The 14,639-nt window shown below is 40.7% G+C and overlaps 1 protein-coding gene across 2 annotated transcripts in view; it reads left to right on the top strand.

Moving 5' to 3' along the window:
* The first annotated feature begins 11,073 nt into the window (after positions 1 to 11,073).
* ITGB8 (integrin subunit beta 8) overlaps positions 11,074 to 14,639 on the top strand; it is a 79,113-nt gene continuing 75,547 nt past the window's right edge. For both annotated transcript variants that reach the window (XR_004628084.1, XM_002915366.4), the window contains exon 1: positions 11,074 to 12,441. Coding sequence is in view for 1 of the 2 variants with exons in the window: in XM_002915366.4 (XP_002915412.1) it covers positions 12,315 to 12,441 (127 nt within the window). In the remaining variant the exon portion in view is untranslated. The remainder of the gene's footprint in view (positions 12,442 to 14,639) is intronic.

The following is a 14,639-nucleotide window of genomic DNA, read 5'->3' on the forward strand; positions in this document are numbered from 1 at the left end:
AGGGAAGAGGCATCCTGGGAAGTGGTGAGGGCCAGGACACAGGACAGGTAACAGACAATCACTATTTGGTAAAAGGAATTGTGAAAAGATTGTCAGTAGTTTTACTTATACCACCCCCCAATGTTCAGAATGTAGCTGCCTCATCGACATTCAATGTTCAGTTGATCCTAAGAAAATAAAGAATCGGAGGCCTCCTCTGCCTATGAGCCACTCGTGCAGGGACCACAAACTTAAATGTCTACAGGACGTGGGCATGTAACATATATGAGCAAAACCAGCCTCGTTATATGAAAAGCAGCAGCATGATCGCACTGGAAACTAGTAACTGATGATCAAAAATACAACAGGGAGTGGTGAAGACTGGCAAAATGAAGAGCCTGGGCTCCTTCTTAGGTAGCAGCAGGTATGCAGCTCCGATTCAATGCCTTGCAGAAATGAAGGCCCAGTTGTGTCCAGTAATATGACTGTTCAAAAGAAGCTAAAAGTTGGATTTTATGATATCTCCTGATTTTAAAGCATTTGGCAAAAAAAAAATTTTTTTTTTAAGTTAAACCACTCTATGGGCAGATAGAATGAGGGCCAAACAAAACATGTGTTTATATTTGATTCTGAAATGTGTGTTTCATAGTCGGTCAAGAAGATCCAGGAAATTCAAGCAGTTAGGGGTATATTTGAGAGGGAATGACATTTGCTCACAGCAATAAAAACACTTATTAATTAGGCAAAAATGTGAAATTTAGAGTAAGGGAAAATTTTCATGTTTCTTTTGCTAATCTTGCCAAGGTAGATTATGGATATCTTAATAAAGCCAATCTCCTTTTTCTTGGCTATTTGATCTCCTTTGAAGCTAAATAGGTTGGATATTTTCTATTTCCACATCCAGTTCCCTTCTCTACCCTCTTTGTATCCCAGGAAACTAGCCAGCATAGATTGCCTTGAAGGGTTACTTTATCTCTGGCTTTCATTGGGTTAGACCCATCTTAGGCACTGGCAGGAGTTTGGAGAGTAGGAAGAAATTGATATCAAGATCTTTATTTGCCTTGTTTTTCCCCTTCTGGCTCACCAATGGGTTCCTTTCTTCCCGTCTGGAAGCTTTTTTTATACAGCTCCTCCATACCTTCTGTGTGTGTGTGTTCCTTGAAATACTGCCTCTTCTTGATCCTTCAAGACTAGGGTGCTAAAAGTTCCTACTGCTATAAGCCCCAGAAGACTACACTATCACTTGTTCCCTTCCATAAAATTTACCCTTTAGGCTTCAATTATACAGCTTAACTCTGCTGTCCATTTCCTGCTGGGAGCCTGCCTTAAAATGTTATTTCCAAAGACACAATGATTTCCCATGGCTGGGCTCTTCACTGGGCAAAACTTCTCAACATGTCCTTTTATTCTTGTTTTTCTGGGTCCTTTGGAAAAGCAGAGCTATTTGGCAGGAAGTATCAAGAGCCCTGAGAATATATCTAACCTTTGACCCAGTTACTTCACCTTGAAAATTTTTCCTAAGGAGAAAGCCTTAAATATTTAAGAATTTTAAAAAAGATTTGTGTAAATATGTTTGTTATTAAGAAGGTCAAAAACCATAAACGACCCCCATCCCATCCTAAGGGATGCCGGGTATCTTTTGTTTGCTCCACTAGCTTTCCATTCCACTACACTCTCTGCCTTGAGGGGCCTACCCTCTTGGTTAGGGATAGGCTTCGTGCATGGTATGTCTTAACAGGACATCAGAGAAGGGGGGAAAAGAACGAAGTAGGGCAGTTATTCTTCCTGTCCCTTCTACGCAAATGACTTCAGGCTGGCTGTGACTCTTGAACAAAGGTGACAGAACTTGCCAGGTGATATCCACACACTCAATACCTCTGGGGTTTAGTAATGCACCCTTCTCTTACTCTTTGAAGCCGGAAGATAGTGATGCATCTCTCCAGGGTTTTTTGAACTCAAGAATACAGCATTATCACTGACACTCTACCCCCATGTTTATAAATAGCCTCTTTATTAACAAATTCTCCTCAAATTAGCCAGTTTGAGTAAGCTATCTGTTTCACTGCCAAGAATCTGGTGGAATCAAGGAGCATATTTAAGTAAACTGAATAACAAACTCACTAGGGAATAATATATAACATAGAAAGATGTTCATGAAGAATGCATATTAAAAACAAAAATGGTAGATCCAGTATGAACAAAACTACATAAAAATAAGGCAAATGAAATTCACCATAAAAAAGTAATATAGTCCTCAAATTTTCTATAATAAAAAGATATTACTTTTTTAATGAAAAATTTTTATTTAAAGATTACTTAAAAGTGGAAGATATTGTAGATTATGCCAAGAGAAATTCTGAAAGACTTGGTAAAAACGACATTAAAAATTATTCTTAACAATAAAGTGGGACAAAAGGAAAGGAAAAAGTGGTGGGGGAAACATGGCCAGCTGATGTTAAAGCCTATGAAAAGGCAAGTGAAAGTGCTTATAGAAAATCAGGATTCTGTTCTGTAGAGCATAGGGTAGTCAAGAGAGATGTAATACAAAATGGCACTGGGAATTGTGATTTGGGGCCAGAATATCCAAGGTTTCATAGCTGATGCGAACTAAAGTTCTCTTTCATGGCTTAGAGAAAGCTGGAGAATAGCATAAGATGAACCACAGAAAGATTTAAGAAAAGAATAACAAGTTTAGATTTGTGTTTCAGAAGGAAAGCTCTCGGGCACCTGGGTGGCTCAGCTGGTTAAGTGTCTGCCTTCAGCTCAGGTCATGATCCCAGGACCCTGGGATCGAGTCCTGCATTGGGCTCCCTCTCCTGCTCAACAGAGTGTCTGCTTCTCCCTCTCTCTCTGTTGCTTCCCCTACTTGTGCTCTTTCTCTCTCTCAAATAAATTAAATCTTTACCAAAAAAAAAAAAAACCCCAAAACAAAAAACCTTTGATAATCTTCTCTGCTGCTTTAGCTTGAAAAGGGTTCAAAAGACCAAAAATATCATTGCATTTTTTTGTTGTTATTTTATATCATACTGAAATGTGCATCTTTATAAACAATTTTCTTATATTTCTGAATCTTTAGAGGACTAACTTCCCAGACATGAAATTAGGGTTGCACATTAATCTACTGTACAGAATCTATTAATCCATTGTAGTTTTCTTATTGATTTGTATGAACACAGTCTATGGTATTATTTATACCCTTTTCTGAAGTATGTATAAACACCTAAGTTTTAAAGAAGTCACCATCAGATTTGTTGATTTGTTCTTTTGAAATTGGATAAATAATCTTTACATTTTAGAAAGAAATTTAATGCCAGTATCAGAAAAAAATAGAAAAGATTTGTAGTTTTACACATAAGCCCTTCAATCCATCATGAATGTATTTGGATATACAGTAAGTTTCTAAATTAATATTGTTTTTTTCCAAATAGCTAACAATTATCCCAATACCATTTGTTGAATTATTTATTTCCTCTCCATCAATTTTCAAGGCATAGTTTGTGTTATATTAAATTATTATTGATGTTAGAGTCTATTTCTGACCTGTTCTATTTACCAACTCAGTCATCTTTTGTTATTACATATTATTTCCAAATCAGATTAAATATCTTTGAGAAAAGGACTGGATTTTACTGATGCTTATATTTTCCATAGGCTCTATCACTTTACACATAGCAAATGTTCAATAAATATTTACATATTTGTTAAATGAATGTTGAAATTGAATATCCTGTGCCTAATTTACAAAGAATTTCCTCACTATGCTAAAAGGTCACATTCTTCAAGGTGAAACATGAAGTAATTTTGAAATTGGAGAAGGGGGCTGAGAATGGAAGCATTCCAAGTATAAAAATGCCATGTGAATCTGATTAGAATAATTTAAATTTTGTAGTGACTTCATTCTCCAGAGGCTATGTGATCATGAGAAAATGCTGAGAAGGAAAATTTTAGTGGTGGCTCACTCTGAGTTATTGAAGTTCAGAAAGGCCTTTAGCTGTGTAATGATGTGCAAATCAGTCCACATACCATCCTGGCTCAACAGATGAACTATGTCAATGGTGAAATGTTGTCTTTTTAATATCTGCTGATACCTTTATTTGGGAAAACCAGCTGTGGGTCCTTAACATTGCTATCCATTTAGAGCAATGAGCAATAAAGCAATAACATTTAAAATACACTACATATTCATATAGCCCTCCCAACTGTATATAAGTTTAAACATGTTGGATTTTAAATAAAAGGCAGTTAAGTATATTGTCCCTGTCAAGTACAAATAAGTGAGGTTTTCATACAGTTTTATGTCAAACCGTACACGGAGGACTTCAGGCTGAAAAGATTGCAGAACAATTTTGTTTAAGAAGACATAAAACTAGACCATCATAAAAAACGCTAGGATTACAGGCATCTATATTAAGTCATGCTCACTACATCTACTAATGTGGGTAAAGAACTGTATAGTTACCAGAAAAAGAAAGTTATGTATTCTTCAAAACCAAAGATATTTGATGGTATTTTTATGACAAATTGCAAGTCTTGAAAAAAGTATGTATTTTCAGTGTTGTTTATATTGTGAAATTTAAATAATCTAAATTGCCATCGCAAAAACTGTTTGTAGAATATATGGTGAATTCTAACATGTTTCATACATGATCTCTCCTTTGATTCTCACAATAATCTTATTCGGCAGTTTTGTGTGTGTACGTTCTATAAAATGTACTTTTATTTTTTAAAATATTTATTTATTGGAGAGACAGAAAGAAAAAGAAAGAATGGAGGGAGGGGCAGAGGGAGAAGCAGACTCCCTGTTGAGTGTGGAGCTCGCCGCAGGGCTGGATCGCAGGACCCTCAGATCATGACCTGAGCTGAAATTAAGAATCTGGCACTTAACCAGTTAGGCCCCCCAGGCACCCCTAAACTTTACTTTTTAGAGAAGTTTTAGGTTCATAGCAAAATTGACTGGAAAGTACAGAGGGTTCCCATACTCTCTTAGCACCCTGATACACATAACATTCCCCACTGTCAATATCCCATATCATAGCAGTACACTTGAAACAATGACTGAAGTTATACTGACACATCATTATCACCCAAAGTCCATAGTTTACATTAGGGTTCACTCTTGATATTTTACAGTCTATGTGTTTTGACGAATGTACAATGATGTGTATCCACCATTGTAGTATTATATGGAGTTGGTTAACCGCCCTAAAAATTCGCTGTGCTCCGTCGATTTATCATTTCCTTTCCCCTTACCCTAGCAACCATCTTTTTACTATTTCCACACTTCTGCCTTTCCAGAATGTCATATCGTTGGAATCGTACATCATGTAGACTTTTCACATTGGCTTATTATATTTAGCAATATACATTTAAGGTTCCCTCATATCTTTTCATGGCTTGATAGCTCATTTCTTTTTAGCACTGAATAATATTCCATTGTCTGGATATACCACAGTTTATTTATCCCTTCACCTATGAAAGAACATTTTGATTGCTTGCAAGTGTTGGCAATTACGAATAAAACTGCTGTATACATCCACGTGCAGGTTTTTGCGTAGACATACATTTTCAGCTTTTTTGGGTAAATACCAAGGAGTGCAATTGCTGGATTATATGGTAAGAGTGTGTTTAGTTCTGTAAGAATCCATGAAACTCTCCCAAAGTGGTTGTACCTCTTGCATTCCATGCCAGCAATGAATGAGGGTTCCTACTGCTCCGTATCCTCACCAGTTGTCAGTGTTTGGATTTTGACCATTCCAATAGAAGTATACTTATATCTCATTGTTTTAATTTGCAATTTTGGTAGCTATTTTAATTTTGTTGTGCATAAGTGAATAAACTGAGGCTCAGAGAAGGTAAATAATTTGCCTATGGTTCTACAGCTACTAAGTAATAGATTCAAACAGTTTTTTTTCAGGCTCCAAAGCTCCTGTACTTTTTATTCTGTGGGTTGCCTAATAGCTAGACAAGAATAAAATTCAAATTCACACGTGGAGGACTCTGGAGAGTGGTTTCCAGGCTCATGTATTATTTGTCTTAGTTAGGTTCCTCCAGAAGAAGAGCCTGAGACAAGAAAATGCTAGGGAAGAGTGGGGAAACGAGGGAGGAAAAGGCAGCCAATGAAGAATACATCTGAATAAAGTTATCATCACTGTGGGCAACTGCAGCTTATAGAAAAATAACAGAAAGCTAGGATTAGACTGTGCACATAGAAAATGTTTCATTCAAAAGTACCCATGAAGATAACTAACACTACTAGCCAAAGTATCAGTTAGTAGGCAGGGTAGTTAAGTTAAAACTTCTTTGTGACCCCAAATCCAACTGTAATGCAAAGCAATAGCCAGTGGAAGTCAGGATATCTGAGTGATGAGCATTTGTCACTTTACAGAGCTCCCTTCAACACCCTATGCAATTTTGTGCCATCTCATTGGGAAAGAGTATTATATTTTCCACTGAGGAAGCCAAAGGCAAGAGCTCCTCCTCCTCTCCCTCTACCCCTCAAAAGGCCAGGGGACTCATGTGACTGAAGTTCTGAAAATTCGACATTTCCAGCCAGGATCCTGAATCTTGAGCAAGTGGTACAAACATGAAGGGATGATTTGAAAAGCATTCTTATTTGCTGGGTGCTTACTGCCCCTGCTTATGCCTCCCTTGGTTTTTGAATTTGTTCAATCCTGGTCTCTCAGCCTCCTCTGTGAGCTCCCAATTTCCTTCCAATAATTTCCCTTTTCACTTAGGGCAGTCACAGTCTGACTCTGTTACTTGAAACCAAAAGTCATCACTGATATGAGGTAGTGGACAAGACTCAGAGCTCTAATTTATGTCTACTCAGTAATTCTCTTGAAGAAGTAAGGTCAGTCTTCTCACCAACCTTATTTTTAGTTTCTACTTTCATAAAATAGGATTCATTTAGTAGTGTGCTTTATAGAAATTAGTCTGTGAAATGTTCTCTGGAAAAGGGTTCTTCCTTTGGAGAATCCAGTTGCATGTAGCCTGTATAAGTTTCTAGAAAATCCTCCAGTAAAGGATTTTACTTAACTTTAACCCAGCATTTCCCAAACTTAGTCATGGAAATCTGTTTCTGAAAACATCTCACAGAGTTAATCATTCATAGAATATCTTGGGAAGAGACATTGGCTCCAGCAATTCATTTTTCTTTGACTTTGCATCTGATACTGGAGTTTGTCAATAAGCACCCAAGAGGCCTTTAAGGAGTTTCTGTATTAATCTGTTATGGGAGGGGTTCTTAAACCTCAGTACTTAAGGAACCATTTGAGGATCTTATAGTAATAAATATTTCTGGATACCACACCAGATCTATGAATTCAGAAACTCCTGGAATAGAGCTAAGGAATCACTCAACAGATGATTATATTGTAATCGGTCTTCAGTCCACAGTATGAGGAACACTACCTAATATAATATTTCAGTGAAAACTACCTCCCAGTGGCTTATGTTCTTTATCACTGGAAGAAGCTAGGAGTCATAGTCACAATAATACATCCTACTTACTGGGTCAATCATTATCTCCTTAGAGCTGTAGATGAAACAAGATTATAGATAACTTGTGAACATCTGCATACAGCCTACTGAATATCTGATCCTAACTTCAGAAAGATATAATATTAAAATGTACATATGTTTTTTTTTTTTTAAGATTTTATTTATTTATGTGACAGAGAGACAGCCAGCGAGAGAGGGAACACAGCAGGGGAGTGGGAGAGGAAGAAGCAGGCTCCCAGCAGAGGAGCCCGATGTGGGACTCAATCCCGGAACGCCGGGATCACGCCCTGAGCCGAAGGCAGACGCTTAACGACTGCGCTACCCAGGCGCCCCTAAAATGCACATATGGTTTTAACTGTATCCATGAGGTCAATAATTTGGACAAAATCTAGTTAAAGGCTGAATACACACTGAAAGAAGCAGTCTCTCATATGTCTCTCTCACTGCTGCTATCCATCTATACCCTATTCATTTCTCACCTATAAACTGAGTTAGCAGGAAATCAAGGTTAAGGAGAAATCAAAGGAACAGGGAAGAAACTTAATTCATCTAAATTTTATGACTTATTAACAACTAAAAAAATCTGATGATAGGGAAGATTGGAATGAATAGCTAAAATGTTATTTTTAGACTATTCGTGAATTTCATTTGCTCTCATTACCACAAATGATGAAAAATTAGCTGTCAGACATTTCAAAGCAAGAAAGCAGAACATCATAGAAACAGGAATTAATCAACTAACCATCTTTTGGAACATTTTTTTTCTCTGCTAGAATTCTTCAGGTACTATGATGAAGATAACAATACCATATTTCTTCACGGTATCTTATATATTTTCTTATAGAAAAAAGGATGAGTTGTGGTGACCAATGACACTTACTGAAAAAAGCAAACTTTTGTTCCTGGGCCCTAATTTTATTTACTGAAAGAAAACCCTATGGGTGATTCGCAGGGCTCAGGAGAATTCACTTTTATCTTTACAGCCCAAAATGTACAGATAACTTGTTTGTAAATAACTTGCCAGGATCACAGTCTCAGCTGGGATACTGTCTTAGTTTATTTTGATAACCAGAATTATAACCTCTTTACAACTGGGATAAATGGTGCTGTAATTATTCTTCAACAACTCCATAAAACTGGCATCCTGCTACGCATTTGCATGGGTTTCATATAACAAAACATGGAAGTCTTTCATTTTAAAGGGCTCCAAAATTTCCTGCAACAGATTTACAAACTGTTTTATTCCTCTTATTACACAGTTGTTTTTGCCTAGTATGTAGTATAGAATATATAAACATCTAAAAATACAGGCAGTCCCTGACTAAATGACAGTTTGACTTACCATTTTCTAACTTCACAATGGTGCAAAAGTGGTATGAATTCAGTAGAAACTGCATTCAAATGTTAATCTTTTCCCAGGCTAGTGATGTGTGGTGGGATACCTACGTCTCATGCTGGGCAAAACCAGCTAGCCACTGTTTCCATTCAGCCATGCTACCACAAGGGTACACAGCCAACACACCTACAACCATTCTGTACACATACAAATATTCTGTTTTTCACTTCCAATACAGTAGTCAATAGATTTCATGCAAATAGTCAATACTTCATTATAAAGTAGACTTTGTGTTAGATGATACTGCCCAACTGCAGGCTAATGTGAGTGTTCTGAGTGTGTTTAAGGTAGGCTAGGCCAAGCTACAATGTTCAGTATGTTAGGTGTATCACATGCATTTCCAACTTACAGTATTTTCAACTTATGATGGATTTATAAAGACATAACCCCATCGTAAGTCAAAGAAGATATGTATAGAATTAAAAATTAATGCATACCTAGTCAATGTCACAAAACTACATGCATTATTATTTACATAAATTTACATTTTATTTACTACCAAAATTGCTATTTACACTTCTAACATAGAGAGTTAGATTTTTAAATATGTCGTGAAACTCTGATATGTTAGTCACTTTACAGTGTAGAGTGCACTTATACACACGTCCTTAAAGGGACTATGAATTGACGTTTTTTCTTCATTGTAACACTACACTGTCTCAACAATCGCTGTATTACTTAAGGCTGTAAAATAATCGCTGGAAAATACACATTCTTCACCATTGAAGAGGGACTAATGAGAGCTTGAATATGCTCCTTTTGTGTTCAAATTTAAAGTCTTCATCCCCATCCCAGCCAGTTTCTAGGCCTTCCCTTTTGGACCACCGAAAGCAAAACTGGAGCTGTTTAAACTTGGAACCAAAGAAAGAAATTAAATTAATAAGCTGAGCTAGATTTAATTATCTCTTCAGAGTACACTGCCTATAGTGAATTGTGTTTAAGAATATCAGTCTTTTTGGGTTTGAAACATTTGTTTGGTCTCTCAAAAGGACCTGCTTTGTAGATCTAAGGCACTTGTAATTTTCCAGCTGGGTTCTTGGTTTGCTTAGCTAATTCTGTGGGTCCCAATGTGCAGTCCACACCTGAAAAGGGGGAGTTTTCAATGTTGTAGTTTATTAACCAGGTACTTTCCATTCACTCAGTTAACAATTAGAAAACAGAAAAAAGAGAGAGAGAAAGAGACAGACAAAACCTCCTACTTGTTTTTTTACTCCAAATATGGAGATGGAAACTATTAAACAAATAAGAAGGAGGGGAAACTCCCGCATATTTCACCTTGACCTGGCTGGACTGGTCTGATGCCTGTAAGAGGAGGGTGCCCTATGAAAGACGTGGGGCAGGCAGCTAGTGGAAAAATGAGAGGTCAGACTTTACCACAGGGAACCACTCCTGCCCCTAGAGGAAAAAGAAAACCATCACTGTGTCTCAGATTGCAAACAGTGCCTTGTTTTCAATCCGGGGGACTGGGTTCCCTCCCTCGGCCTAGAGTGGTAGTGACAGGATCCCAGGAGGCGTGCGGCTTCTCCGATAGTTGCCCAGCTTAATACCCGCTCCGTTTTTGAACTTAAATTTCTGAGCTGCAAGCGGGCAGAAACGCCCTCTCTCCTCCTCTCCTTAGCTTCTCTCTCCTGCTTCGCCGCACTTTGTAACTTCTTTGTTCCGTTTATTGGAAAGGTGACGCTTAAGGTCAAAAGACCCACTGTTACTAGCAAAACCCAGAGCCACCACCAGACCTTGGGAAGAACAAGGCTGTCCAGCCCAGGGCTCAGACTCGGAGAGGAGAAGGAGGCGCGAGAAATTTCAGCTAGCAGCTCCGGGTATGGCCTCTGCGGACTGGACCAATTCTCCAAGTGTTGGAGAGATGCCGGACGGTCTTGGGGCGGGGTAAAGGGTGAGCTCCTATATCTACAAGCAAAGTTGGCAGCGCGCACCCGCGGAACAGAGGGTGTTGGGGGCGAGGAGAGGCCCCCATGTTCTACTTTGTATGCTGCGGCTGCCGGGCAGTATCTCGGAACAAAGGAGCGCAGAGTGCCCGGGTGAGAGGCTGGGGTTTGTGCGCAGCTGCCATTACTACTGAGCGAGTCTCCATACCGGCCAGGGGAGCGTAGGGGTGTAGGGATTCGGTGGGGACGGAAAACGGGAATAGGGGGAGCGATTCTTGTTGCGCAGCTACACATCAGGAGCTCTTGTTAACGGTGGGCATGACAACTATCAGAGCCAAGGGGGAGAAAAAGAGCTGGAGTGAGCAAAACAAAGAGCGAGTGTGGGCCGCGGTGACTTCATGCCTCACCAATGTCCCGCCCACGCTGCTCCGAGCTGTTGCTGCTGCTGCTGCTGCCGCCGGAGCCGCCGCTGCGCCTGCAGGCGGCCGGGGCGAGGCGCTGGGTAGCGTGGGGCGGTTTCCTAGCAACTCGCGGCCCCGAGCTCGCCCTGCTATCAGCACTTCGCAAGCCCCCCCACCCGGGGGCCGGAGCAGGACCACGGCTCCCCCGCCCCTAGCCAGCCTCGCTTCCCTCACCTCCTCGCGGGGTGTACCCCAGAGTGCGCCAGCTGCCCGGGTTCTGGACGGCGGGACGCCTTGAGCCGCACACTGGGGCCAGAAGGACGAGGGCACGAAGCTCCCGCCCCGCAAGGCCGGGCTACTGCACCGTTGCGGAACCTCCCCTCCTGTGCTAGCAGCCTTGCGCTCCACTCCCGGCCAAGCGGGGAGCTGCTATGCCTCGCTGTGTGTCCGCGGGCGCCGGCGGGGGCTTCTAGGTGCTGCCGGAGCCGTTTCCCCCAGCTGCTGGCACCCCGCGCTTCCTCCCTCGGCAGCCAGGACATTGCCGCTTTGACTTTGCCCGCTGCTCAGCTGACGAGGCTGCAAAGCTGTAACTAAGTGGAATTGGTCTCCCTGCCCACCTGTGGAAGAAGCTCGAGCTGATTGATGCGCCATCGACTTTTTTCCCCTTCGGCCTCGCTGGCGTCCCCTCCCACAGATGCAGCATCACCCAGTGATAGTACTTTAGGCTGGTTTTTCCCCCAGGCTTCGGGCTTTGTTTGGGTTTGATTCTGTTTGGCTGTTCACTAAGCTGATTTATGCAGCAGAAGCCCCATCGGCTGGAGAGAAACAAAAGCTCTTTTCTTTGTCCCAGAGCGGGCTGCTGAGCCTCCGCTCGCGTCGCCGCCCCGGGCCATTGACCGTCAGAGGAGGTGCTTCTTGCGGAGATCGCACGACCCGCCGAACCAATTGGCAGGGCCTTGGGGGCCCTGAAATGCCAAGCGGTGTCCGGGCCAGCGTACCTGTACCGCTTGCTGCGAGCCGCAGCGTCCGCCTGCTCGGCCTGCGGGAAACGTCCTAGCGACACTTGGCCCGCGGGCCCCGAGGTGCGCCCGGGAGTCGCCAGCGCGCATCCGGATAGCAGCCAGGCGGCGGGCGCGGTGCGGGCTGCTTTGCATTATGTGCCGCTCCGCCCTGGCTTTTTTTACTGCCTCATTTGTCTGCCTGCAAAACTGCCGGCCAGCTCCTGCCCCATTCCTTCGGGCGGCCTGGGTGTTTTTAGTTGTTCTTGGACTGGGCCAGAGTGGTAAGTTGTTTTGTTTTCTTTTGTTTTCTTCTCTTCCCCCAAAGGTCTTGGACTGTGACGAAGAACATCCTGGCCAGGTAAGTGGCCCAATGTCAGCTTCCATCTGCCCTGAGAACTTCAGAAGGTCGGGTGTGTGGCAGCGTCCTCCATTCAGGAGGCCAGAGGGAGGCCAGGTGTCAAGTATTTCCGCCCCGGAATGACAGCAATAACTAATTGTACTAGGAGACTCTGTGTGTTGCTCCGGGGTTTGGGAGGAAGCAGTAATAGAATGGAAGTTTGGAAGAGTGGAAGGTCATATTTACATAAGCAAATTTAGGGGTTCTGCTCCATCCTTAAAGGCATCCTCCTTGAAGGCATCTTTGAGGATGTCCCCCATCTTTCTGCCTGTGGATCCACTGATCACTAGCATTTGATTCAAGGCTCAGGGTACATTGGTAAAAATGGAGTGAGTTTTCTGGTTTTGAGTCCATGAAAGAAGAGGATGGCTGCATTCAAGTTTCTTCTATCATAGTGCTCAGCCCGAATGAATTAAACACACTTGCAAAATATTCTTTAAGCTTTAAAAAAACAAAAAACAAAACAAAACAAAAAACCTAGCTAATTAATCCCTCAGATCAGCCCCTGAGACTGAGACCCTGAGACAGAAACCTAGACCAGGACTGACAGCTTTCAATTCAGGCAAGCCACTTCTATCAGAATTGCCTTGATTTGGAAAGGATACTTCTTTATAATGTATATAGTTCTTATTTTACAAATGAGGAGAGTATCTCCCATCCTAAATCACAAGAAAAGCTCAGGTCAAATAGTGTATGAAAACCTGTGTTGGCACTTCTGAATTACAAGCAAATTTAAGGTGGCTGTACTGGATTGTTAGCAAACAGTAAAACATACAGTAAATAATAGTAGTAATCATCAATTTGGGATGAGTTCTTCTTGGTTCTAAATATAGGCCAAACATTTATTTCTGCTAATGCAATGAGTATTGCCAATTAAAAACAATTTTGCTTTATCTGTGTTTGGTCATCAAGCCCTTAATTTCTTTTAGCACCTTTATCTGACCTCTCCTGTTGAAGTAGAGTTGTAATTGTTTTGTAGACTAAAATTTTCCCTTATGCTTTGAATTGATGTGCCATGTTTCTGCCTGAAGCTAATAAAAGTGATCAAGTCATAATCTTACAGAGTTTAACATGGAAACATCCAGCTAGTTTCACTCATTTGTTGCACATGTAGTAGTCTAATGTTTGTTTCAAAGGGAGATTTACCCATTTATGTGAAATGAGAGCAATTAGAGTAAATTTTTATCTTGTGGTTATTTTTTGGCTTATATGTTTATATCAAAATAAGGGAAATTTGAAGGCAAAGGAAATAGTAACATTCATTATCAATTATCTCTTCAGTGGAACTATCCATTGATTGCAGATTTTCCACTAAGTATAATTCCATCTTGTGTTAATATGTGACAAAGTATTTTTCTACATTTAGTAAACACGCACACATATAACACAAGAGTAAAATGATCAAGACTGTGTCAGCAAAGTATATTTTGTCCCCAGTACATAGACAAAAAAGTGCTACTTGCCTCTAGAATTTACTACTAATAACAGTACTTTAAAAATATTCATCGTGCTTATAAAGATCAGTCAAGTTCTCATGTAATAGCATTGTATTTCCATCCAGTGACTATAAGTCTTTTGAAGCAAATACTATGAATGGGCTCCCTTGCACCTGCAGTTGTGAAAAGAGAATGCTTATCTGAAATCAGAACAAGGCATCCTTTTCCCAGTCGCTGTCAATATACAAAGGTTTCTGATGTATACTGGTTTGCGTTGCAGTTAAAATCATGCAAAAAATTTAAATTATAGCCAGTACAACTCAGAAAATTAGAGATCAGCGTAAACTGTTGTACTTTCATGATATAGCTACAAGTCTCAAATTATATGTCTTCACAGTGCAAATTAGATGCTTAAAGCAGAATAGAAACTTAGGTATCAGTTACAAAAGAAATCTTGTTCCCTTGCTCAGTAGTTTACACCAAGGAAATGTTGAGGGCAATAAAGCCATACACAAGGAACCATAAACTGCACAACATAACTTCGGGTTTAAGTTTTGAAGTAGGACTTATAGGTCCCAAATACAGAGTGGACTTCTAATAATGAATATATGGTGAGCAAGGGGGATGTTGTTAATAAATCTGACCA

This window comes from Ailuropoda melanoleuca, chromosome 1 (genome assembly GCF_002007445.2).
Source record: "Ailuropoda melanoleuca isolate Jingjing chromosome 1, ASM200744v2, whole genome shotgun sequence".
Taxonomy (NCBI): domain Eukaryota; kingdom Metazoa; phylum Chordata; class Mammalia; order Carnivora; family Ursidae; genus Ailuropoda; species Ailuropoda melanoleuca.